The sequence below is a fragment of the Dendropsophus ebraccatus genome, chromosome 9 (assembly GCF_027789765.1).
Source record: "Dendropsophus ebraccatus isolate aDenEbr1 chromosome 9, aDenEbr1.pat, whole genome shotgun sequence".
In the NCBI taxonomy this organism is placed as follows: Eukaryota; Metazoa; Chordata; class Amphibia; order Anura; family Hylidae; genus Dendropsophus; species Dendropsophus ebraccatus.
In genome coordinates this window covers 106,334,479-106,362,209 of record NC_091462.1, presented here as the reverse complement: position 1 = coordinate 106,362,209, position 27,731 = coordinate 106,334,479, and the positions used below count along the sequence as shown (strand labels likewise).

The window sequence follows — 27,731 nt, the reverse complement described above, 5'->3', positions numbered from 1 at the left end:
ATGCTAAGCCACACCCCTTTATAATAGGCCACACCTCATTTATAGTAAGGCACACCCCTTTCTCTAAACCAAACCTGCTTCATGCCACACAGTAAGTCACACATTTATCTAAATCACTTTTTTCTGCTGTAAGTCACACCCTATTTACAGTAAGTCACACCCCTATATAGTAAGCCACACCCTATTTACCGTAAGTCACACACCTTTATAGTAAGCCAAACCCTTTTTACAGTAAGTCACACCCCTTTATAGTAAGCCACACCCTATTTACAGTAAGTCACACCCCTATATAGTAAGCAACACCCTATTTACAGTAAGTCACACACCTTTATAGTAAGCCAAACCCTTTTTACAGTAAGTCACACCCCTTTATAGTAAGCCACACCCTATTTACAGTAAGTCACACCCCTATATAGTAAGCCACACCCTATTTACAGTAAGTCACACACCTTTATAGTAAGCCAAACCCTTTTTACAGTAAGTCACACCCCTTTATAGTGAGCCACACCCTATTTACAGTAAGTCACACCCCTATATAGTAAGCAACACCCTATTTACAGTAAGTCACACACCTTTATAGTAAGCCACACCCTATTTACAGTAAGTCACACCCCTTTATAGTAAGCCACACCCTATTTACAGTAAGTTACACCCCTTTCTCTACACATCCTCTTTGCACAGCCTCTTTACTGTAAGTTACACTCTTTTTATCTAAACCACACCCCTTCCATCCACATCCCACCATCTACCTGTAAACCCCGCCCTTTCCTTGTTTACAGTCAACCCCTCTTATTTAGTCCTGATCATAAAGCTGGTTTGTTACTATGTATCAGGGTAGGCCATCCTCTATGAGGTGTACACAGCAGCAGTGGTAAATCTCCTATTACATGGGGCAATTATCTGGCAGTATCGGGTTGACATTGCTTTGTGTAATAAAGACAACGACCAGCCAAGGAACTTATCATCAGCTGAGCGGGTTTAAAAATCATCAGCCACTGACCGCTCATGGTGTGCGATCGCAGCCGATAAAAGAGTAAAGAAAAAATACTAGTTATTACTTACCTCTCCAGGCTCCTGGGTGTCCTCCTGCCTGTTCTCTGTTCCCCGCAGTCTCTGCAGTAACAGGCAGCTCAGCCAATTACTGGCTGCAGCGATGTCTCGTCTAAGGTCAGTGCCTGGCTGAGTGGCCTGTGAGGGCTTCAGAAGTGTCAGCGGCGGCTGTGAGGATCAGAGAACATGCAGGAGGACACAGGGGAACCTGGATAGGTAAGTATACAGCTTTATTATTTTCTATTTACTGCAAAGGTTGCACGGACATTGAGCCTTGTAATTGACACTCTCAAAGGGTATGTTCACACTGAGCAAATATGTCGGAATACCGTCGTGCTCAGTGTCTTATAGTGAGTGAATTGGAGGGCGCGCGCGCGTCTGCTTTCTCCCCTCTCCGTTCAAAGAATTGACATGTCACTTCTTTGAGTGGAGAACGGAGGCAGCGGGGGAGCGCACGCTCTCCCATAGATGGGCAAAGACGCACTGAGACAGGCGGAAAGCTCTGCCGCGGAATTCCGTCTGTTTAACTCAGTGTGAACATACCCTTACATAGCATATCAGGCCGTGTACTACAGATCTTACACTGATACCAGCTCTGCCTATGGGAATAGGCTGGGACAGGTTTTCCGCTTCTGAATGTCTCTATTCACTCACAGCAGCAGAGATCTTGAAAAACGGTGCTGTATAAAAACACGAAGTCTATTACCAAGTTGCAATTTTTCCTTCTACACTGATTTACCTGAAGATCCTCTAAGGATCAGAATCCCAGATTATTGTGAAGGGAAGAGAAATGCTGGATGATATCAGACATTCTGGATTATTGAGGACTGTTCTATCTCTCTGCCTAGTTTCTTGCTCCCATTCTTAATTATCCAATGCCGGATTAAAGGAATTGTAGCATATAGTAAATGATTGGGATTAGGACTTTGTGCCAATACTGTCGAGCATCATGGAAGATGGAGACGGCTGATTGTCACAACAAGCATGTCTATAAGCGCGGAGGGACTTAGGTGTGAGGACGGAAGAGGTCTCTGCCATGACGGAGGCTTTGTGTTTTATGAGGGGCTTTATGTACAGAGCAGGAAGGGGACGATTCGAGTAGCGAGGGTCTGACATGTACACATGTGGTGGTGCTGTGCCCAGGCCGATACCCCCACCACTGTCCGCACTCCCCTCACTGCGGGTATTAACTACTTTCCGCAATCTAGTTTAAGGTAGAGATGATTTTATGGTGATGGATTTTGCCAGAAGCTGTTTGTGTTGGCCTGGTCTTGGGGTTGGACGGCATCCGTCCTCCTGGGCCCCGCACACTCAGCCTCCACTGTCCAAAAAAATTCCCTTAACATGTGTTTACCTTCCACCGCGGCCAGGAACATGAAATCCAGAATCAGATGGAAAAGGAAAATAGTGGAAAAAAAAAAAATCGGTGTAGTTTCCATCGTATTAGAGAACGCCGGAGGCCAGAATATCCTGCTAGGGAGCGGGGAGGAGGCGATGTATCTAACAGCACTGCACCCCAAGACACCAGCTAGTATATATGTGTGTATGGGAAAGCTGGGCGATGTCCAGAACGGCTGACATTACATGCCCAGCAATGCAAGGAGCATAAACAGTAAGTCTACCACTACAGCTCCTACAAGTGACACGTCCATCTACCTGACCATATGTCCTGCCATGTACCCCACTCTATTGTTTCATAATCTGCAGGACTGTTTAAATGTGTGGTGTAATACCCCATGATCCCTCTGGAGGTCACTGTAGTTATTATTAGTTTATTTAGTTTTTCATTTCTATCTAAAAATTCCTGAAAATGTTTCTTCCAGTTGGGTCATGTGATCTCATGGTGACCCCCTGGAAGTAACATGTGTTTCTGGGCTACATCTTAGCTACTAGAACCTCCTGTATGATGAAGCTTCATGGTGTGATTGATAGCAGAAGGATGCAGTTTGAAATCTGAAAGTCAGGATGGCGACTGATCATCGGTCACATGACCCAGATAGAGTAACTAGAATGTATGGATAGAACAGAGCTGGGATGAAAGAGAGGACACTGGAGGGATTTATAATAAATCTGGGATTGCTTCTTTAAAGGAGAAGTCCGGCCATGTAAAAAAAATAAAAATAAATGACAGGGAACATAATAAAAATCATTACTCAGCTCTCCCCGTGCCTTTGCAGCAAGGGTGGAGAGGGTCCCCGAGCCTGGCACATGGTGGTCACAGGGAGAAGTAAGCAATGATTGTTTATTATGTCCCCCTGCCCCTGCTGATTGACGATTTTTTAAAATCGACAGACTATTCCTTTAAGCAAAAATACGTCCCCTATTTTTTTTTACACCTGCTGAATTTTCCTTCTAGTCTAGAAAAGCTGGGTGGAACACTAAACAGCCATCTCTAAATCTCCTACAGTAGTAGTCAGCCAATGATGATGTAGAGGAGTACCTGCCGAAGGCTCCGTACGTGTTGACAATCCGCAGGGGGTTGAAGGAGGCGTTCATCACTTGTCTGGAGTTCACCAGGTTCAGGACCACCGGGACGCTGAGGTAGGCGATCAGGATGCACAGAGAGATGTGCAGCACCTGGCGGATGTAGGACCCTGCGGAGGACGCGGCACCGTTACTAGTACACAGGTACATCGTATGCTTTACATCTGGTGGCATTCATAGTCGCTTTACATTGGTCTCCACTGATCAATAAGCGGCCGAAAGAAGGTCCTTTACAGTCTCTCTCAGGGTAGTATAGGTTGTCCATTGTAGGTCACTGCATGGCTATATAGCAGCATACAGATGGGATATACATTGGAAGGAGAACATTCCCAATGTAAAGAACGCAGTGTGAACACAGTCTAAGGTTGGGTCACACTGTGTTTTTGCAGTCTGCTCTTTTTAGCCATTTTATGCAAAAAATGGATCACTATGTGTTGGTATTATCTGTGCACTGTATGGCAGTATTACTGTAATAAATGCAGGTGTACTAAACACCGACATATAGCTCACTGAATACTGCTGTGGCACAGACAGAGCTTTGGCCCCTCTCAGGATCATAGACGCCCATGGACCTAAAACCCCTGCACCCCCTGTAGCTACAACCCTATAGATCAGGGATGGGGAAACTTCGGCCCTCCAGCTGTTGCAAAACTACAATTCCCATCATGCCTGGACAGCCAAAGCTAAAGCATGATGGGAATTGTAGTTTTGCAACAGCTGGAGGGCCGAAGTTTCCCCATCCCTGTAATAAAGCAAAGTATATAGAATATCACCATACCTATATATACACCACATTGTAAGTATACCTCATCCTCAGTACAGACCTGTCTAGTAACTATTATCCATCTTGCTGACTAGTTGTGGTGACCCCCCCCCAATGGGAGTTATAATGGTGGCCGTTCTGGTAGTGATCACATCATGACTGAAGTAAACTTGCTCCTTATCCGTCCCTCTATCTTCCCATTACGGCACATGTTTAATTTCCAGGGTGATAACCAGCAGAGATGCAGCTTCCTGGCAACAGGGCTCCTTCGCTATTCTTTTAAAGGTGATCTCTGAGACTATAACCCTCATGGCCGAGGCTTGTGGCTTACAAAGTATGACCCTACACAATGATGGTGCTGCCACATTTACAGGCACAGTCAATTGGACACTGCAGCACTAACATATGGGGGGCTCCTGGAGGTCGGACCCCCACTGATAGTACTAGAGGACACTTTTCATTACAATCCAAGAGGAGATCTTCTTTAAAGAGTTACAGTACCATACTGTTACAGCATGAAAATTACAGGTACCGCCTTAAAGGGTTTATAAAAGAAAACATAACAGCTTCTTCCAAAAACAGTGCCTTGCCTGTGCTCAGTGTGTTTAAGGTATTACAACTCTATTCATTTCAGCAGACCTTAGCTGCAAAACCAAACACAACCTGAGGACAAGGGCGGTGCTGTTTCTGCAGTCATATTTTTTGAACCCTGGACAATCCCTTTAAATGGGTACAGTATTATCAAAATTTAAAGGAGACCTGTCACCCCCCGTGCCGGGGTGACAGGCTCCCGACCCCCAGCTAGATCCCCTTATACTGACCTGATCCGGCCCCACGACAGAGATATCCTGGTCAGAATCCGGCGCAGAGATGAGTCCGGCTCCATTCATTCTCTATGGACGCCGGACCTATCTCCACAGTGCACACAGGACCGGCTCCGGGAGCGGGACTCGGCAGGATCAGGTCAGTATAAGGGGATCTAGCTGGGGGTTGGGAGCCTGTCACCCCGGCACGGGGGGTGACAGGTCCTCTTTAAAGCGAATGTACCTTAGGTACACAGTTTTTTTTCTTATATGAGCCAAACGGCACCGGCGTGGGGATGGCGGTGGTGCGGTCATTTTTTGGAAACCCTGCCTGGTTCTCATGCTCGGCTCCATTCTTTGGCTAAGCACCAGCCCGGCTCTATGCATTAGGAGTGGGCCCGCCTCCGAAACTGTAACAATATTCCCTCCCCTCTCTGATGTGGCCCCATTAGAATCAATGGCGGGAACGTGCCACTGGGATCCCCACACGCCAATGCTGATCAGTTCGTTTAAAAAAAAAAAAATCCATGTAGCTGATGGTTCACTTGTTTTAAAGGGGTTCTCCAGTGAAAATCTTTTTCTTTCAAATCAACTGGTTTCATAAAGTTATAAAGAATTGTAATTTACTTTCATTCAAAAATCTTAAGTCTTCCAGTACTTATTAGCTGCTGTATGTCCTGCAGGAAATGTTGTTTTATTTTCAGTCTGACACAGTGTTCTCTGCTGACATCACTGGCCGAGACAGGAACTGTCCAGAGCAGGAGAGGTTTTCTAAGGAGATTCATAGAACACCGAGACAAAGTTCCTGTCTTGGCCAGAGATGTCAGCAGAGAGCAGTGTGTCAGACTGAAAATAAACCAACATTTCCTGCATGACATACAGCAGATAATAAGTATGGGAAGACTTGAGATTTTTAATAGAAGTAAATTACAAATCTATATAACTTTTTGAGACCAGTTTATTTGAAAGAAAAAGATTTTCGCTGGACAACCCCTTTAAAGTTATCCCCTATCCTACAGATAAGGGATAAATAGGTGATAGGTAGGGTCCAACTACTGAGACCCCCACCGCTCACCAGAACAGCCAGTGTTCCATTCATTGTCTAAGGCCAAGTACAATGACTCAGCTTTCAGACTTCGATGACAGGAAGAAAGGATATGCAAATTCCCAGAATTCTCAGTGGAGCAGCAATGGTCTGTAAGTTTCCATACATCATTATGACAAGCTCTCCTTTGACAGACTTCGACGACTAAACTGATGGAAAACTACAACTCCCATCATACCTAGGTAGTAACCCTGCACGACCACTACACAATGTATGGAGCTGTTTGGTTCTGACCCTGCTCATTGTGTAAATGCAGCATCACGGCTCTGGGAAACACCCCGCTCATTAGGAATTCCTATTCTGAGGATAGGCCATCCTGGGAAACCCCCTTCCTAAAATACTAATATAAATGGAGACCCCGTTTAAGTTTATTAATTAAATAATCCCAAGAGATTGTAGTATATGTAATACAGAAGTAGGGGTGATGGTTCTCAATAACAACATGTACTATCAGCAGCGGTCCGGTTCATTACATCACGTACCGGGACTTCTTGGCCGTTCTCCCGGACCAGGCTGTCTCTGTATCTTGGACACTCGATGCTTTGCTGAGCCATCCTTGGAGCTGAACAGGAAGCTGAGGCTGGCATCATCAAAACAGGCGATACTTGGCACCATGGTCAGCCAGTTTAGGAAGCTGAGGTTACCGCTGAGGATCAGAAGTACCTAGTAAAACAAAAGATGAGTTCCTGTGAGACAGTCCGTAGGCACAGTGGATTGAAAACCACCATCAGGTCCATTAAAGAGACATGGAGGAATGTCTTCTATAAGTCCTGCTAAAGCTACTGTATGGACTGGCCAACCTGAGCGCCATGCCGGCCAACCAGCATGCCATACTAGCCAACCTGCGCGCTCTACCGGCCAACCTCCATACCATACTGGTCGACCTGCATGCCATACTGGCCAACCTGCGCACCCTACTGGCCAACCTGCATGCCATACCGGCCAACGTGCATGCCATACTGGCCAACCTGCGCGCCATACTGGCCAACCTGCGCGCCATACCGGCCAACGTGCATGCCATACTAGCCAACCTGCACGCTCTACCGGCCAACCTCCATACCATACTGGCCAACCAACATGCGTCATCCTGCATGCCATACCGGCCAACGTGCATGCCATACTGGCCAACCTGTGCGCCCTACCGGCCAACCTGCATGCCATACTGGCCAACCTGCGCGCCATACTGGCCAACCTGCGTGCCATACCGGCGGGTTATCAGGTCTGAAGAGAAGAACAGTGGAGAGAAGGGGGTGCCCCCTTTATGTGTGGTGAGATGTGGCTCCTCCTGAACCCTAAGGTGACCTCTATGGGTAGATCCTGGGTCATGTCCATCGCACAACTCAATACATACTGGACATCACACATCAAAGGCGGCCATACTAGGTGTAGGAACAAATCCAAGAGGAAGACTTTCGAAGGAAGACAAAAAATTCCTGAAGGTCCGTCCCCCCGAGGTATGACATGATATGGGGTCTGAAAGCTGAGGGGCTCAGTATCCACCGTAACAGAAGGAGTTAGGCAAATTGGTCATTGTGGGTAAAGGAGTCAGATGTTGCTGAAGAGACTGAGAGATCCAAGTTAAAGGGAATATGTCACCTAAATTTTCTGTTACTGATCAGAGTCAGATACTAAAATGTGTTCTTTTATTCTAATCGTTTCTATTTTCTGACTTTATTTTTTATTTATTTCACTTTTTGTACAGTATTATGGGGGCTGCCATATTGCCTGGGCTGTTCTTAGCAGCATTTACAGCAAGCCTCATGGACATAGATGACAATAGACAGACTCTGTCCCCTTGAGATGAAAGTGAAACATTACTGAGTGTGCTCTGTGACCTGTGAAAAGGTCCTTCAGGGAGCTGCTATTGTCTCCCCTATCTAGTAGGGTCACATGACGCTGCAATGTTGCACAGATCACTTTACAGCAGCCTCTTCTTATCGCCACAGAAACAACAGGAATTCCCAGCTTAGTTTTAGCCCCAGTGGTGAGAATGAAAACTGCAAGATCTCAGGATTATTTTATAAAACAGATAGAAAAATTTAATTTTTATTTTTTAAATATTTAACATAAATACTTTTTCATCAGCTACTGATGGGGGATGTGGCAGAGGGGTCCTTTGAATACTTGCACAACCCAGGAGACAAGGACAATGTGGTCATAAACCTTCAATAGCCGTTGGCTCCTTCAGCTAGTCCCCATACACATGTATGCCTGATTCTATTGAGTGTGCATTTATTTTCCATACTGAGAGGGGACTAAGCCGCTACCAGACACCTTGCTCTTATGTGTATGCTATCACTAGTTATAGCTGGGTGACGGCCCAACTAATCTCCATGGTAAGTCTATGAAGCCTGTTTACAGCAATCAGATCAGATAGCCATTAGGGGAGTGAAGAGCGTTGCCGCCCGCTTCCCCAGAATATAACTAATGTTCAGAGACGGTCTCAACACTGAGACTCCGACCAATCATAACTTTTGTTAAAAGTTATTTTTAAAGAGGTACTCTTTTTAAATAAATCAGAAAGCTAAATAGATTTGTAAATTACTTCTATTAAAAAATCTCCAGTCTTCCAGCACTTATCAGCTGCTGTATGTCCTACAGGAAGTGGTGAATTCTTTCCAGTCTGACACAGTGCTCTCTGCTGCCACCTCTGTCCATGTCAGGAACTGTCCGGAGCAGCAGCAGCAACTCCCCATAGAAAACCTCTCCTGCTCTGGACAGTTCCTGACATGGACAGAGGTGGCAGAGGACATGGACTGAGTCAGACAGGAAAGAATACACCACTTCCTGCAGGACATGCAGCAGCTGATAAGTACTGGAAGACTTAAGATTTTTGGATAAGGAATAGAAGTAAATTAAAAAATTTTTTTCCTCTGGCGTACCCCTTTAAGTTGACCAGACACATAAGCCATAACACTGGTTAGGTTGACAGCTATCTTTCTTAATCCTCTTACACATGCACACTTGGCTCGGCTAGGCCTGCGTGTATTCTTACTGTGGACAGAGGACACCTGTGGTGGTGGCTTATCTCCCGAGAACAAGGAGAGTGGGAATATTATAATCCAACATGCCAGACATATACAGGAATCATATCAGGGATGGGGAACCTCCAGCGCTCCAGGTGAACTACAATTCCCATTATGCCTGGACAGCCGAAGCGTTAGCATGATGGGAGTTGTAGTTTTGCAATAGCTGGAGGTTCCCCATCCCCTGCATTAGATGGAGTAGCCACCTATAACATGTATTTCCAGCTGTATCGCATACACAACTAACCAGGGATGTGATGAGAGGCAGTCACCTACTCTTCCTTAGGGGGGCAGCACATGGCAATACCCTTTCTCCAACTGCACTGACACCAGGAGGTAAGGTTGTCACTGACTGATTCTATTGGAGGGCGACAGATGGTTGTCACTGCCCTCATCCAACACCAGGCGGATGTTATTTTCACTACGGGCCTGAATGTTACATTTCCATTGTATTTGTTACACACAACCCGCCGGTACTGAAGGGGTTAACGCTAAAAGTGTTGACTTTAAAACCGGGTAATAAAAAGTAAAAAAAAAGTAAATAAAAAAAAAGCCGTTTTCTTGCTCACGTCAAATTTCTTCAGATTAATCTTATTCCATCATTTGGGGCCAAAACAGACAGATTCTTTGCAGCATGCCAGGGGCACTTGTGGGGCTTTGGCTTTTTATGGAGGGCTTTCCTGGCTGGGAAATGTCACAGTCACAGCCATTAATCTGACACCATGCTTGTTGTGGGCTGGGCAGCGCCGCCTGGAATATCAGTCTGCACAGCGGCCAACAGAGCCGGGCTCAGCCACCGGGAGAATACACCGCTTCACCCGCTCCCACCCTACAAGAGGGTGGTGAGTCCTCGCCGCCGCACCGTGTCTATTAACCCTTCACACACTATGGGGGAGATTTATCAAACATGGTGTATAGTGACACTGGCTCAGTTCCCCCTAGCAACCAATCAGATTCCACCTTTCATTCCTCACAGACTCTTTGGAAAATGAAAGGTGGAATCTGATTGGTTGCTAGGGGCAACTGAGCCAGTCTCACTTTACACCATGTTTGATAAATCTCCCCCATAGTGTGTCTGATGTGTTCTGCAAAAGTCACCTGCAGACCTCGGTGAACTCTTAAAGAGCCAGAGGGAAAATTTTTTTCTTTCATATCAACTTGTGTCAGAAAGTCATATAGCTTTGTAATTTACTTCTATATAAAAATCTCCACTCTTCCCATACTTTTCAGCTGCTGTATGTCCTGCAGGAAGTGGTGTATTCTTTCTAGTCTGACACAGTGCTCTCTGCTGCCACCTCTGTCCATGTCAGGAACTGTCCAGAGCAGGAGAGGTTTTCTATGGGGATTTATTACTGCTCTGGACAGTTCCTGACATGGACAGAGGGGGCAGCAGAGAGCACTGCGTCAGACTGGAAAGAATATACCACTTCCTGCAGGACATACAGCAGCTGATAAGTACCGCAAGACTGAAGATTTTTGCAATAGAAGAAAATTACAAATCTATATAGCTTTCTGAAAGCAGTAGATTTGAAAGAAAAAGATTTTCGCTGGATAACCCCTTTAAACAAGTCATCATTTATCTTTGGGACAGACCATAGCCCATACAAAGATTTGCATTCCGCAGAACATCGTGATGTAACATTGTGATTTTCTTGTTTGTGCGATCCAAGTTGCCATGTAGCCCCAAACTTATGGTCGACTTATAGGGTCAGCCCCACTTTGCCAATCACATAGGTCAAATAGACTTGTGATTCATGATGATAAATCTTGTGTATACAGCTCCTATGCAGAGTTATTTGTCACCATGGTAACTGCCTATAAACAGACCATGTGCACAGCGTAATCCTACAGTCATATGGGACCATTCTATGGCTGTGTGAGGGAGGCCGGACCCCTCGTGTTGCTTAGGGGGGCAGGACGGTTCTGTGCAGCATCTGATTATTACAGTAATCCCATTTTCATACATCATATTAGGGATTGTTCCCTATAAATCTGGAGAACAATTACAAAGAGCGTCTCTTGTCCCGGAGGACCCGCCCTGTCCTGCATTACACAGACAACCCACTGATTTCAATGGACATTGTGTAATACTTCACTTCACCTGTGGGGGTGCTGCAGGGACACTCAACACATACCAGGATTTCCCACATATTATAGCTGATTCATGTTCTCCCAGCTTTGTCATCACATGTGGAAAATCCCTTCAAAGGAAGACCCCACACAGTGGTGAGAATGAAAGGGATAAATGATGGCCTTTTTTACAGAGAGCTGTGTCTGGGCACACACAACGTCCATGTAGCGGACCTCATCCTCAGCAATATGCGGAGTGTCAGTGTAATGAGTTGTGATGGGGGCACTCAGGGAAACGGAGAGCAGGGTACTGATTATAGAGAGTTCTGATAAATTATGTAACCAATGATATATGGCTGTTCTATCCTCCCCCGCTGAGGAAGAATGTAACACCCATGGAAACACGCAGGGAGGGGCACTGAGATACAGTATTATGGGGAATGTCTATAGAACATGATAAGAGTATCAAAAAGAGTGGCGTTACTAGGACCTCCAGTCATCTGTGATCTATTAGGAAACCTAGCAGCAAGTGTTTCATTTCCCTACAGTGCCCCTACAGGGAAAATAAGGTATTACACAGTTACGAGTTACTACAAGGACCTCCAGTGAACACCTATAAACTGTTGGCAAACACAGCAGCAAGTGCCTAAAGGATTTTTTCTATTCTTTCAAATCAAGTGGTTTAAGAAAGTTATATAGATTTGTAATTTACTTCTAGTAAAAATATCCAGTCTTCCAGTACTTATCAGCTGCAGTATGTCCTGTAGGAAATGGTGTATTCTTTCCAGTCTGACACTGTGCTCTCTGCTTCCACCTCTGTCCATGTCAGGAACTGTCCAGAGCAGGAGAGGTTTTTCTATGGGGATTTGCTGCTGCTCTGGACAGTTCCTGATATGGACAGAGGTGGCAGCAGAGAGCACTGTGTCAGACTGGAAAAAATACACTTCCTGCAGGACATACAGCAGCTGATAAGTACTGGAAGACTGGAGATTTGTAAATAGAAGTAAATGACAAATCTGTATAACTGTCTGACACCAGTTGATTTAAAATATTTTTTCTTTTCGCTGTACCCCTTTAATTTATCTGCAGCACCCCCTATAGGGAAACTGATGTATTACAAAGTAACCATTTACATGGGGTACTCAGCACATATGTTACATTTCCCTTCAGTGCCCCTACAGGGCAAAAGAGGTATAACAAAAATACTAATGAAAAGTTGCTGCTGAGACCTCCTGTAATCTTTTAGGAAAAGTGTTCCCTGCAGCACCCCTGTAGGCAAAATGAGGTATTACAAAAGTGCCATCTACAAGCCGCTGCTTGGACCTCCAGCGATGAACTATAATCTATAGGGGAATGAAAAAGATAAGTGTATAAATTCCCTACAGCACCCCTACAGGAAAAATAAGGTATGACACAACTCCTATTGTAATTATTGAGATGTAGGTGTAATGTATGGATGTACAGGATCCTCCAGACACAGCCACACTCTTTACCCCAGCAACCAAAAAATCTGGGTTTTTGAAAACTGGATTTCTAAGCCAGACAAGCCCTTTAAAGTGTAAATCCACTGCAAAAATACAGAGAAGCCCAGGACATAGAAGTCCTCCTGTGTAATGGTGTTTGCTGCAGCTCCCCCCTCCCCCCTATCATAGTGACACAGCATTAATTTGTACACACCTAACTATAATGAATCACCCTGCCTGATCCCAGTACGGTCATTCCTGTCTCTAGACGATACGCGATCTCAGAATATTGCCCCGTCGTATTACAGGCCCTTGCCCCTTCCAGGGGGGTATGTCAGCTGAAATAGCAAGGGGAAAAATTCAATATGTTACACCGTAAAAGCAAACAGAAGCCATAAAGTGGCTGCGACGTCCAAGCTGGCGAAACAATGACGCCCCTGATGGAAGACGTGCCGCCTCATTTCCAGACTGAGACCCCGTAATGAGCATTTCCTCTCCCTGCTCATATTCTGCGGCCATTAATGGGGTAACATGGCGGGGTGCGAGCGATCAGCCAGGCAAGAGCCTGACGTGTAATGCAGCCTGACAACCGTATAGAAACAATGTATCAGTATGGTTCCCTTATGCATCGTAAATACTAGCGGCAGCGGTCACAGATGACGCCATGGGGTTATCCTTAAAGAGACAGTACACAGAATTTCTACTGGTAAGTGATATATATGTTCAGGAGTATATAGTCACTATATCAGTATGTGAACAGGGGTTAAAGGATTGTCCAGAATGATTATGCATGTTGCAACTCTACTAAACAGCAATACCACACACCACCTGAGGACAGGTGTGGCGCTGTTTGATGAAATCACCGGGGTGGAAACTCAAATTTTAATCAAAGAATCAATTCCCATTGGGTTGGAGCCCCTTTAAGTTAACCATTCAATGATGTGAGAGTCAGATGCGGCGGGTTCTTCTCCACCTCGCTGTGGCCTTGTCAGGTCCAGTAGTGGCTAGGAGAGGAAAATTAGTCAATAGGAACAGGCTGCAATACAGAACACGACCAATAGAGAAGAGAGGCGCTATTCCTAGAGACACAACTGATGGTGAGGACTGTAGCTGTTCAGGGACGCTGATAAAATGGTCAACAATAGAATAAAACAATCAATGGTTCCTCAGGATTAGAATGGCTACGACACCACATCAATGCACAAGGTGCCTATGCTATTGCAGCTTTTTCGTTTAGTTCCATGGAGTTAAGCTGCATTACCACATACAACCTGAGGACATGTGTGGCGCTGTTCCTGAAAGAAAGTATCTTTTTTTTTTCCTAATACTGGACCAATCAGTCAGGGTCTCAAATGCTGAGGCCCCCCTCGGATCATTAGTTATAGCCGAGTGATAGCAAGCTCCATGATAAGTCTAAAAGGCCTGTTTCCTGCAATCAGATCACATGACCAGCAGAGGAGTGAAGAGCGCCGCCGCCCGCTTTCCCTGAACAAATGATCAGAGGCAGTCTCAACACCGAGACTCCAACCAACCATAACGTTTGGATTAAAAGTGCATTTAAAGGGGTACTCCAGTAAAAAAAAATACTTTTAAATCAACTGATATGACAAAAAATAATTGTACTAATTTTAAATTACTTCCATTTAAAAATCTCCAGTCTTCCAGTACTTATCAGCTGCTGTATGTCCAGCAGGAAGTGATGTATTCTTTCCAGTCAGACACAGTGCTCTCTGCTGCCACCTCCAGAGCAGCAGTAAATCCCCATAGAAAACCTCTCCGGCACTGGACAGTTCCTGACATGGACAGAGATGACAGAGGTGGCAGCAGAGAGCAGTGTGTCAGACTGGAAAGAATACACCACTTCCTGCAGGACATCCAGCGGCTGATAAGTATGGGAAGACCTGAAATATTCAAATAGAAGTAAATTACAAATAAATATACAGAGGTACCTTGGTTTAAGAGTAACTTGGTTTAAGAGCATTTTGGTTTAAGAGCTCACAGTTTTTCAAAATTGTGACTTGGTTTAAGAGCTTTGCTTTGTTGTAAGAGCTCCCTGTACTGGGTGGGAGGGGGGAGGGGCATAGTCTGCATAGTGGGGTCTACAGCCCTTTACTCTGACCCAGGAAGTCTCCCTCACCTTCCAAATCATAGCAGATACACTTCAGGCTGGGGCTTACATCAGGGGACAGGACTGTGGAGGTAATCTCTCCATAGCTGTAACCCCTCTCTCCCCGGACAGAGAGTGCTGCATGTATGTGTCCCCATCTGTCCTGCTCATTCCTTCATGCTCCCTGCAGTCTCTGTCAGTCCTGATTGGTCCATGCTGAACACACCCCCTTCCCCATTGCTGTCATGTGACCACACAGACCTCTGACAGCAGCCCTGCTTCTCTATTCTAGCCTGTTGTACTACGCTACTGCATTATGGGGATCTGCAGCTCCATCATGTATCTACAAACTGCTGCTGTGTTATCAGGTTTATGCAGTTACTATACATTATACACCACATGCTGATTGCTATACTGTACAGTAACTTATAATATCACATATTCAGCTGTTTATAAATGTTTGTTTCATTTGTTTTATATGTTATTCAGAATAATAAATCATTATTTTTGGGGTGTGGAACCAGTTGTCTGCATTTCAATGATTTCTTATGGGAAAATTTGCTTTGGTGTATGAGTGGATTTGGATTACAGGCCGGAACCAATTATGCTCGTAATCCAAGGCACCACTGTATAACTTTCTGAAACCAGATGATTTAAAAGAAAAAGATTTTCGCTGGAGTACCCCTTTAAGAAATCTGAAGAACCTGACAGAAGATGTCTACAAAAATATCATTCATATGGTCAACACTGAAGCCACTGTTTGGCAATGATTTATCAAACATGGTGTACAGTGAAACTGGCTCAGTTGCCCCTAGCAACCAATCAGATTCCACTTTTAATTCCTCACAGAATCTTTAGAAAATGAAAGGTGGAATCTGATTGGTTGCTGGGGACAACTGAGCCAGTTTCACTGTACACCATGTTTGATAAATCTCCCCCTGAATGTACTGGAGGCGGCCATATTAGACAATGTATCATCGAGATTGTTTGGGACAAATTTATGAAGCTGTCCCTTGGAGAATAACCTGATCTCTCTCCCATATTAGTCCCTATCCCCTGTAGTGTGTAACACTCGGTGGTCACTCCCACTCATCTGTCTTCCTGACACAGTCGTCCTCATAGGTCCTCTCTGTAGGTATGTTAGGGTGATATACTAGGTGGCTGCTCCGTCTCGGAGTCTCCTCTATGAGGTGAGATATGCTGAGGCGCTTTCATCTTGCAGACAGATACTGGTCAGCGGGCCCGGACCTGGCTTTGGCTGTCTAGGCATGATGGGAAATGTAGTTTTGTAGCTGGAGGGCCAAAGGTTCCCCATTCCTGCCCTATCCTGTGACTTTTGGGAATATATGGAGACTCGAGTCCAGATTTTAAGATTGTGGGGGGTCCTGAGGATAACTTGTAATTGTGGAACAACCCCTTTAAGGGATTTTGATGACCCATGGTGGTGCCATCTTACTTGTAAAACTGTGTTGTTCCATCTTACTGTGCAGCTATCGGCCATTGCATATGCCATGTGTCATAACTGAACTGATAAAAGATAGAGGTATCTCACAGCGGCTCAAATCAAATTATTTCTATTTAAAAATCTCCACTTTTCCAGTACTTATTAGCTATTGTATGTCCTGCGGGAAGTGGTGTATTCTCTTCAGTCTGATGCAGTGCTCTCTGCTGCCACCTCTGTCCATGTCAGGAACTGTCCATATCTGTTGATATAAAATATGTTTTTTTTTCTTCCCTGCCAGAATACCGCTTTAAATGACAGATTGTGATAATACTAGTGGATTCCGCTTAACTCTGGGTTCACACTTCCAGCATGCCCTGCTGGTTCAGGGTCTTCTATAGAAAATGCTTTGATAATTTTGGAAGGTGAAGCCACCAGACACTGTATAGTCTGATAGAAGGACGGTAGTGGACGTCCCCGGTCTTCAGGGGGTCGGCAGGGTTTATTATGTGGGTGCTGCTACCTGCCCGGCATTAATCAGAGTAATTGGCTAGGTACGGGCAGGTTATAAAACCATGGCATGTCTAATGAGGGAGCGCCTTATACAGGGGGCGCGCGGGGTTTAATCTAATAATGTCAGTTTTATGGATTATGACTGGAGGTTTATGGAGTGTGATATGAAATGCCGGGGATTCATTGCTCTCCCTGGATTAATTTGGAAAAGCAGTTTTTCCTGGTTCTAAGCCCGAAAACAATTATTTCTTGTATATGTCCTTCTCCCGTCACTGTACACAAATCCCTCTTCTAGGAGACAGCAAAGGACTAAACATCAACATCTCAATGTGTCCTGTCTGCTCCTCCGGGAGGAACCGAGAAAGATGTGAGGAGAGCGGCCGGCTACACTCAACTAAGAGGAGACATGTACTGAGATTAGCCCAACCACCATCATCATCAGCCCCACCGCCACCATCTGCACCAGCATTGCTATCTGCCCCAGCATAGCCAACCGCAGCCATCCTGACATCTCCATAATCTGTATATATACAGCACCAGACCGGAATGTGGGGCTATCATGTGACATAGAGAACAGGAGGCTCAAATCTACACTCACTGCACCCCAAGTGTCACTATCCTGTACCCCAAATGTTACTATCATGTACCCAAGTGTCACTATCCTGTACCCCAAGTGTCACTATCCTGTACCCTAAGTGTCATTATCCTGTACCCCAAGTGTCACTATCCTGTTCCCTAAGTGTCATTATTCTGTACCCCAAGTGTCACTATCCTGTTCCCTAAGTGTCATTATTCTGTACCCCAAATGTTACTATCATGTACCCCAAGTGTCATTATTCTGTATCCAAGTGTCACTATGCTCTACCCCAAGTGTCATTATCCTGTACCCCAAGTGTCTTTATCCTGTACCCCAAGTGTCATTATCCTGTACCCCAAGCGTCAGCATGTCAGTATCCTGTACCCCAAGTGTCAGCGTGTCAGTATCCTGTACCCCAAGTGTCACTATCCTGTACCCCAAGTGTCATTATCCTGTACCCCAAGTGTCAGCGTGTCATTATCCTGTACCCCAAGTGTCATTATCCTGTACCCCAAGTGTCAGCGTGCCATTATCCTGTACACCAAGTGTCATTATCCTGTACCCCAAGTGTCATTATCCTGTATCTACCCCAAGTGTCATTATCCTGTACCCCAAGTGTCAGCGTGACATTATTGCCCAGTCACGCCAGGTAGAAGCACTTATGGAGGTATCGGTGGGTAAGAGCTCCTAATGGGTGAGGACACACAGTGAGTCTGTCACCTGGTTTCACTTTAAGAAATCAACAAATCCTCCTATCTCCCCGAGGTTATAGAAAAGAACCAGCTCATAAAGTGACAGTAAGAACATGGAAGACGCAGCTCTGTTCTCTTTCATCTAAACCCTTTTAGCTCTGTGAGAAGAATCTTACATTCTGAGCCAAGGGTCACAGCGCCCCCTACAGCCTGTCATCCAGCTTTCCTAGGCCCCTGAATGGCACCCTCTAATAAAGCTGATGCATATAGCACAGAGCAGATCTACTATCCACGACTACTGGAAAGGCAATGTTAAAGTCCCATACTGCCTGGATCCACCCGATTCTACAGATACGTCTTCTACTATAGTGTTCCCCAACATGTGGTTCTCCAGCTGCTGCTAAACTACAGATGAAGGCTGCCGGGCATCGTGGGAGTTGTAGTTATGCAACAGCTGGAGAGCCACATGATAGGCTCTACTATATAACTGGAGCAAACCAGTTTATTAAGAGATGTTATAGGGCCCACTGGCCTGATATTCCTATAGTATAGCACCGGCCTGATATTCCTATAGTATAGCACCGGCCTGATATTCCTATAGTATAGCACTGGCCTGATATTCCTATAGTATAGCACTGGCCTGATATTCCTATAGTATAGCACCGGCCGGATATTCCTATAGTATAACACCGGCCTGATATTTCTATAGTATAGCACTGGCCTGATATTCCTATAGTATAACACCGGCCTGATAAGCCTATAGTATAGCACCGGTCTTGTATTCCTATAGTATAGCACTGGCCTGATATTCCTATAGTATAGCACTGGCCTGATATTCCTATAGTATAGCACCGGCCTGATATTCCTATAGTATAGCACCGGCCTGATATTCCTATAGTATAGCACCGGCCTGATATTCCTATAGTATAGCACTGGTGTTATATTCCTATAGTATAGCACTGGTGTTATATTCCTATAGTATAGCACCGGTCTGATATTCCTATAGTATAGCACCGGCCTGATATTCCTATAGTATAGCACCGGCCTGATATTCCTATAGTATAGCACCGGCCTGATATTCCTATAGTATAGCACCGGCCTGATATTCCTATAGTATAGCACCGGCCTGATATTCCTATAGTATAGCACCGGCCTGATATTCCTATAGTATAGCACCAGCCTGATATTCCTATAGTATAGCACCGGCCTGATATGCCTATAGTATAGCACCGGCCTGATATTCCTATAGTATAGCACCGGCCTGATATTCCTATAGTATAGCACCGGCCTGATATTCCTATAGTATAGCACCGGACGGATATTCCTATAGTATAACAACGGCCTGATATTCCTATAGTATAGCACCGGCCTGATATTCCTATAGTATAGCACCGGACGGATATTCCTATAGTATAGCACTGGGAAGTCTGAAGATTTACTAATTAATGCTGGGTTTACACGTAGACATAATTCGCCCCATCGCACGATGAACGATTTCGAAGTAACGATTTTTATTTAATAACGATCAGCGTTTACACGGAACAATATATCGTACAGAAAAATCACTTTGCGATCACTTAAGCCTATCTTGCACAGGTTAAATCAATGAACAATTGTTTACACAGAACGATCTGCAAATTTTTTGCAAACGACGATTTAAGAACATGTTGTAAGATCAAAATGAACGATTTCTCGCTTGTCGTTTGATCGTTCGCTGCGTTTACACGTACGATTATCGTTAGAATTCGATAGTTATCGTGCAAATTCGCACGATAATCGTTCAGTGTAAACTCAGCATAACAAGAAACACTATACCAGGGGCAATGACAACCGGTCCTATAGTATAGCACCGGCCTGATATTCCTATAGTATAGCACCGGCCTGATATTCCTATAGTATAGCACCGGCCTGATATTCCTATAGTATAGCACTGGCCTGATATTCCTATAGTATAGCACCGGCCTGATATTCCTATAGTATAGCACCGGTCTGATATTCCTATAGTATAGCACCGGCCTGATATTCCTATAGTATAGCACCGGCCGGATATTCCTATAGTATAGCACCGGCCTGATATTCCTATAGTATAGCACCGGTCTGATATTCCTATAGTATAGCACCGGCCTGATATTCCTATAGTATAGCACCGGCCTGATATTCCTATAGTATAGCACCGGCCGGATATTCCTATAGTATAGCACTGGCCTGATATTCCTATAGTATAGCACTGGCCTGATATTCCTATAGTATAGCACCGGCCGGATATTCCTATAGTATAACACCGGCCTGATATTCCTATAGTATAGCACCGGCCTGATATTCCTATAGTATAGCACCGGCCTGATATTCCTATAGTATAGCACCGGCCTGATATTCCTATAGTATAGCACCGGCCTGATATTCCTATAGTATAGCACTGGCCTGATATTCCTATAGTATAGCACTGGCCTGATATTCCTATAGTATAGCACTGGCCTGATATTCCTATAGTATAGCACTGGCCTGATATTCCTATAGTATAGCACCGGCCTGATATTCCTATAGTATAGCACTGGCCTGATATTCCTATAGTATAGCACCGGCCTGATATTCCTATAGTATAGCACTGGCCTGATATTCCTATAGTATAGCACCGGCCGGATATTCCTATAGTATAACACAGGCCTGATATTCCTATAGTATAGCACCGGCCTGATATTCCTGTAGTATAGCACCGGCCTGATATTCCTATAGTATAGCACCGGCCTGATATTCCTATAGTATAGCACCGGCCTGATATTCCTATAGTATAGCACCGGCCTGATATTCCTATAGTATAACACAGGCCTGATATTCCTATAGTATAGCACCGGCCTGATATTCCTATAGTATAGCACCGGCCTGATATTCCTATAGTATAGCACCGGCCTGATATTCCTATAGTATAGCACCGGCCTGATATTCCTATAGTATAGCACTGGACGGATATTCATATAGTATAGCACTGGCCTGATATTCCTATAGTATAGCACCGGCCTGATATTCCTATAGTATAGCACTGGCCTGATATTCCTATAGTATAGCACCGGCCTGATATTCCTGTAGTATAGCACCGGCCTGATATTCCTATAGTATAGCACCGGCCTGATATTCCTATAGTATAGCACTGGACGGATATTCATATAGTATAGCACTGGCCTGATATTCCTATAGTATAGCACCGGCCTGATATTCCTATAGTATAGCACTGGCCTGATATTCCTATAGTATAGCACCGGCCTGATATTCCTGTAGTATAGCACCGGCCTGATATTCCTATAGTATAGCACCGGCCTGATATTCCTATAGTATAGCACTGGACGGATATTCATATAGTATAGCACTGGCCTGATATTCCTATAGTATAGCACCGGCCTGATATTCCTATAGTATAGCACTGGCCTGATATTCCTATAGTATAACACCGGCCTGATATTCCTATAGTATAGCACCGGCCTGATATTCCTATAGTATAGCACCGGCCTGATATTCCTATAGTATAGCACCGGCCTGATATTCCTATAGTATAGCACCGGCCTGATATTCCTATAGTATAGCACCGGACGGATATTCCTATAGTATAGCACCGGCCTGATATTCCTATAGCATAGCACCGGCCTGATATTCCTATAGTATAGCACTGGGAAGTCTGAAGATTTACTAAGTAATGCTGGGTTTACACGTAGACATAATTCGCCCGATCGCGCGATGAACGATTTCGAAGTAACAATTTTTTTTTATAACGATCAGCGTTTACACGGAACAATATATCGTACGGAAAAATCGTTATGCGATTGCTTAAGCCTAAAACGCACAGGTTAAATCAACGAACGACTGTTTACACAGAACGATTTGCTAATTTTTTGCAAACGACGATTTAAGAACATGTTGTAAGATCAAAATAAACGATTTCTCGCTCGTTGTTTGATCGTTCGCTGAGTTTACACGTACTATTATCGTTCCGTGTAAACCCAGCATAACAAGAAACACTATACCAGGGGCAATGACAACCGTGGCCATTGGTCACCCAATCCACTAGGTGGCTCCTCTTCCTTCCTGGGGACCTCTTGCTGGCAGGTATAAGGTATAAAGTATATACAAAGCAGGGGTCAGTCCAGATCACCATCAGAGAGTTTACCAGATCTGAAGGTATGCGTTGCGTTGAGCAGACACAGTGGTAGAGCAGTCTAGTGATCTCACTTAAAGGGGAACTCTCATGAAGACACACCCTGTCCACATACCCGATTAAAGGGGTACTCCAGCAAAAAGCTTTTTCCTAATAATTGAAACACATTACAAAGTTATATAACTATGTAATATGCTTCAATCATCTTTTCCCCCCTCAATCCCCATACCAGGAAGTGAAGTAAACTCATTCTTGCCTAATGACTGCTGACCCCAGGCTGCTCTGTGGCAGCCATTTTGTGACAATGCATCATCAAGAGGCGGGTCTAAGCCCTGTTAGGCCAGCCTCCCGTTGTCAGATGACACGGGTTGCTCAGCTCTGATTGGCTGAGCAAGATGTAAACCATCTAACAGTTTTTCAGAGTCAGTTAGACATCACAGGAGACAAAGTGCATCATGGGAAAGCCCAAACCAGGAAGTAAAGAAAAACCGAAGACACCAACTGGAGCTTCAGGGACCTGCAAACAGCGGGAAATTCAAACAGAGACAGCCTCAGGAGGGATGGTAAGTGTAAAAACTATGTTTATGATTGATTGATTTATTTATTTTTTTTTTATCAGTGCTGGAGTATCCCTTTGTCATATTGATGTCATAGTAGGGGGTCTCTCTGTTTTGGCTGTCCGGGCATCATGGGAATTGTAGTTTTGCAACAGCTGGAGGCCAAGGTTCCCCATCCCTGCTCTAGTAACTGGTTTTCTACCATATAAAGACTCCATCTCTCAATGACTATTTTGCAATGTTTTACCTGTGGAGTGAATGGTATTTCTGGGCTATCAGAGATATAACTCAATTACGGACTGCGAGGATCTGGTTGCTCGCTTTAGGACATACGTCCCCCCCCCACTAGTGAGTCCGTCCAGGGGTTTCAGGACTTTGCTTAGATACAGATGGAAGCTGGTAGCTGTGTGCACAAAGATAAATTTCAAAGAAAACTTGACACCCTCAGGTGCTCGGAGACACAGCTGAAGAATAAGATGATTGCTGAGTTTTCATTCAGGACTTGAACTTTTCTTAGCTGGGGGAGAGAGCTAACCCAGACTCTTAAACTCCCCCCCCCTCTCTATCTATCCTTCAGGATGCAGGGATGTATGGGCTATATCAATCTGGCTGCTTACACTTCTACCCTGTTTCCCTGAAAATAAGATCTAGTAGAGGTTTTGCTGAATTGCTAAACATAAGGCCTTCCCCGAAAGTAAGACCTAGCAAAGTTTCTGTATGGAAGCCTGCCCGCCGAACAGGACACCGGCTGTGATTTTATTAGCCCGCTGTCATTGTCCCTTACCTTCACTGTCCATTGCAGAGCAGCCTCATGCAGGACATGACGACTGTCACCTGCCACCATCCCCGTTGTCCCCTACTGCCAGATGTAGAACTGCACAGTTTTCTGTTATCCCATCACCTGCCGCCATACTGTATTAGTGTACTGTGCTGTAATGAGCTCCCCCTGGTGGCCGGAAGCCACCATACCATACGCTGTCCCCGCTGTGCTGTATGTTTGTGTTGTGGTGAGCTTCCCCTGGTAGCCAGAAGCCGCCATACCATATGCTGTCCCTGCTGTGCTGTAGTGAGCTCCCCCTAGTGGCCAGAAGCTGCTATACCGTACTCTGCCCCTGCTGTGCTGTAAGGTTGTGCTGTGGTGAGCGCCCCCTGGTGGCCAGAAGCCGCCATACCGTACGCTGTGCTGTATGTTTGTGCTGTGGTGAGCTCCCCCTGGTGGCCAGAAGCCGCCATACCGTACGCTGTCCCTTCTGTGCTGTAAGTTTGTGCTGTGGGGAGCTCCCCCTGGTGGCCAGAAGCCGCCATACCGTACGCTGTCCCTGCTGTGCTGTAAGTTTGTGCTGTGGGGAGCTCCCCCTGGTGGCCAGAAGCCGCCATACCGTACGCTGTCCCTGCTGTGCTGTATGTTTGTACTGTGGTGAGCTCCCCCTGGTGCCCGGAAGCCGCCATACCGTACACTGTCCCTGCTGTGCTGTAAGTTTGTGCTGTGGTGAGCTCCCCCTGGTGCCCGGAAGCCACCATACTGTACGCTTTGTTCCTGCTGTGCATGACACATGAATTCTTCTTCATGGAAAAATAACACATCCCCTAAAAACAAGACCTAGCCCATCTTTGGGAGCAAAAATTAATATAAGACATTGAAGACAAGTATTTTCAGGGAAACACCGGGAAAAACTTTCTCCTACAACCGACAAGTAGAAAAGGATCTGGTAACAGGGAGAGCAATAAAATGCCTATCTGTATCTGTAACATGGTGATGACAACCATTGGCCCACAATGACAGCCGCTCCTCTCTCCATTTAGGTAATGGGAGCAGGTACTAGAGGACTCCACACAGGATGACATCAGATTCTCCTCTTTATTTACATCTCCATGCAGGGACTGGATGTACTGACTGACGCGTTTCACTCTCCCTCATCATTTTATTTCGTAAACCTGAACTTTATTCTTCCATTACAGAGCTGGACACTGGTCTCATCCGTACCTTCACAGACGTACACAAGGGTAACCCACGGAACATTTCACACTTCCACGACCAAGTACGGCCCCAAGCAGGAAATATTTCACTCTCTGGTTTGGAATTCAAGAAAACCTTATTATAGCTTTATGTAGAAGATGAGGCCAAAGCAATGATGCAAGACTGTAAATCTGCAGAGCATTTCACATTCAAGGGTATGTTCACCTTGGAACAGCATCTTAAATATAACAGATACAATTATTCTTAGCAAATCCAGAGCTGCACTCACTATTCTGCTGATAGGGTCACTGTATACATACATTACATTACTGATCCTGAGTTACATCCTGTATAATATACTCCAGAGCTGCACTCACTATTCTGCTGGTGGGGTCACTGTGTACATACATTACATTACTGATCCTGAGTTACATCCTGTATTATACTCCAGAGCTGCACTCACTATTTTGCTTGTTAAAAGGGTATTCTGGGCTGGGTTAAAATCTCCAGTTTTCCAGTACTTATCAGCTGCTGTATGTCTATCTTTCCAGTCTGACACAGTGCTCTCTGCTGCCACCTCTGTCCATGTCCAGAGCAGGAGAGGTTTTCTATAGGGATTTGCTACTGCTCTGGAAAGTTCCTGACATGGACAGAGGTGGCAGCAGAGAGCACTGTGTCAAACTGGAAAGAATACACCACTTCCTGCAGGACATACAGCAGCTGATAAGTACCGGAAGACTGGAGATTTAAATGAAAGTAAATTACAAATCTATAAAACTTGACAATGACAATGAGTGACTCCCTGAGTAACCAGAGGGAGGTGTGTGCTCTGCAGGGGAGGGTGAGAGAGAGGCCAGGGACATCTCCGGTGCTTCCTCCCCCTCATCCATTACTGACAGCCCATCCCAGGATCACTGTTTTCGTTCTCTTCCCACACGCTGTTCTGACAAGTTAGCAGAGGGAAGGTGGTTGAAGATGAAGAAAGTGGAACTCTCTCAGGAGTTCTGTAGAACTACTACTCCCAGCAGGTGGCTGACATGCTGCATTATTTTTCCTATTACTCTCCCACTTGTGGTTCAGCGACCTCTGCAAAACTACAACTCTCAGCATGCCCTGATAGTCACAGAGCTATAATGCTACAGGCCGGTGATTACTTTAGGTCATGCTGGGAGTTGTAGTTATACAACAGCTGAAAATTGCCAAGCTGCCTACAGCAAAGCAGAGATGTAGAACTACTGCTCCCAGAATGTGACTTGAAATGCTGCATGTTTTCTGCGATCCCCAACACTTATGTAGACGGTCGGCAGCAGTCAGGGTGTGCTAGGAGTTGTAGTTTTGCCACAGGACATGATGGGATGTGCCGTATTGCAACTAGCCATGCTGGGAGTTGTAGCTTAGCAAAAAAAAAAAAGGCATGCTGGGAGTTGTTTTGCAACAGAGCATGCTGGGAATTGTAGTCTTGAAACAGGGCATGCTGGGAATTGTAGTCTTGAAACAGGGCATGCTGGGAGTTGTAGTCTTGAAACAGGGCATGCTTGGAATTGTAGTCTTAAAACAGGGCATGCTGGGAGTTGTATAGATCCTAGACCCGGTCCCATATCGGAGCAGGGATTCCGCTGCTCTGGAAAAGTCGGATTATTCCACAGGATTATTATAACTTCTTGCAGACTTCTGACGCCTTGGAAATTTCCAGATCTCGACCTCAAGTGCGTCGGACAGTGGAAACGAAAGCCATGGGCGCTGCATGTTTACTGACCTAATGGCTTGTTTTGCACACAAGGCTTAATGGTGCGTCTCCAGTAATCCGCACTATGGTGCCCCCACCCCACTGACACCCGCTCTATAGTCACCAGATGGGAACTCTACCATCTCCGGAATATTCTGTACAGAACAGGGAAAAAATCCATACACTGCTGCTGACTGACCTATTTCTTATTATTTGTTAGCTGGACATCATTCATAAGCTGCTGTTGACGGACCTAATTCTTATTCTTTGTTAGCTGGAAACCATCAAGACACTGCTGTTGATTGACCAAATTTATTTTTTTTTTTTTGTGTGCACTGAACCTGGAGGCACTGCAATACCAGGTCAATGCCTGGAGAGGACAGAGCAAGCTCTTTTTCCATCTCCCTGTTCTAAAATCCATGTAATATATGGTCCCCAGATAGGGGACGTATCAGATATTAAACTGATAAGAACAGATACTACACTTGATCTTAGCCAAAAGGCCGAGAAGCGATCTAATTCTTTTTCTTTCTTAGCTGGAAATTATCCATACACTGCTGTTGACGGACCTAATTCTTATTCTTTGTTATCTGGAAATCATCCATAAGCTGCTGTTGACAGATTCTTGTTTGTTATTACTTGTCTCCATCCAGCGAGTTTCCAGACAGGCAGAATTTTTAGCGTTTACAGCACTGACTACCCCGGCAGGGATATCCACTCAATGTGGGAGATAACCCCAGAATCTGGACGTTTTCCTGTGGACTCTAACGATTACTTACCGAGCGGTGGTAAAACACTATCTGAATGACCAAGATCTCTGCTTGCTGTCAGTGATTCATTATTCACATTCAGATTCTGCACACAAGGCATGGCAAGAGACAGCTCAGATACACTGCGCCAAACCCTCAGCTGTGTCAGTAAATGGAAGAATGAATATATATATATATATATATATATATATATATATGTATGTATATATATCTATATATATATATATATATATATATATATATATCACTCTACTAAAAGCCCCCCCCCCAGGACACTTGCTGCCATCTGTCGCTCTCCGTCAGCCGGGCCGGTGACAGTCTTCTGATGAGGGTTAAGGAGTTGTGGAGTTAATGCAGAAGACAGAGGTTAGTAGCCCTGGGAGACTTCCAGGACCAGATGTTGCGGGGTTGATGTTACTTGATCTCTAGAAGGAAGAGGATGTATGTCTTCCAAGCCTCCTCCCCCGATGTGCAGTAATTGAG

At 45.1% G+C, this 27,731-nt stretch overlaps 1 protein-coding gene and 1 non-coding gene across 3 annotated transcripts in view; both read right to left on the bottom strand.

Moving 5' to 3' along the window:
- LMF1 (lipase maturation factor 1) overlaps positions 1-27,731 on the bottom strand; it is a 192,355-nt gene that overhangs the window by 20,489 nt on the left and 144,135 nt on the right. For both annotated transcript variants that reach the window (XM_069982140.1, XM_069982139.1), the window contains 2 exons: positions 6,688-6,868; positions 3,491-3,644 (listed from right to left, as the gene is read on the bottom strand). In XM_069982140.1, the coding sequence (XP_069838241.1) occupies positions 3,491-3,644; positions 6,688-6,868 (335 nt within the window). The remainder of the gene's footprint in view (positions 1-3,490; positions 3,645-6,687; positions 6,869-27,731) is intronic.
- On the bottom strand, positions 26,804-26,993 carry LOC138802238 (U2 spliceosomal RNA). Its single transcript, XR_011364714.1, has one exon. It is a non-coding gene; the product is annotated as a U2 spliceosomal RNA (small nuclear RNA).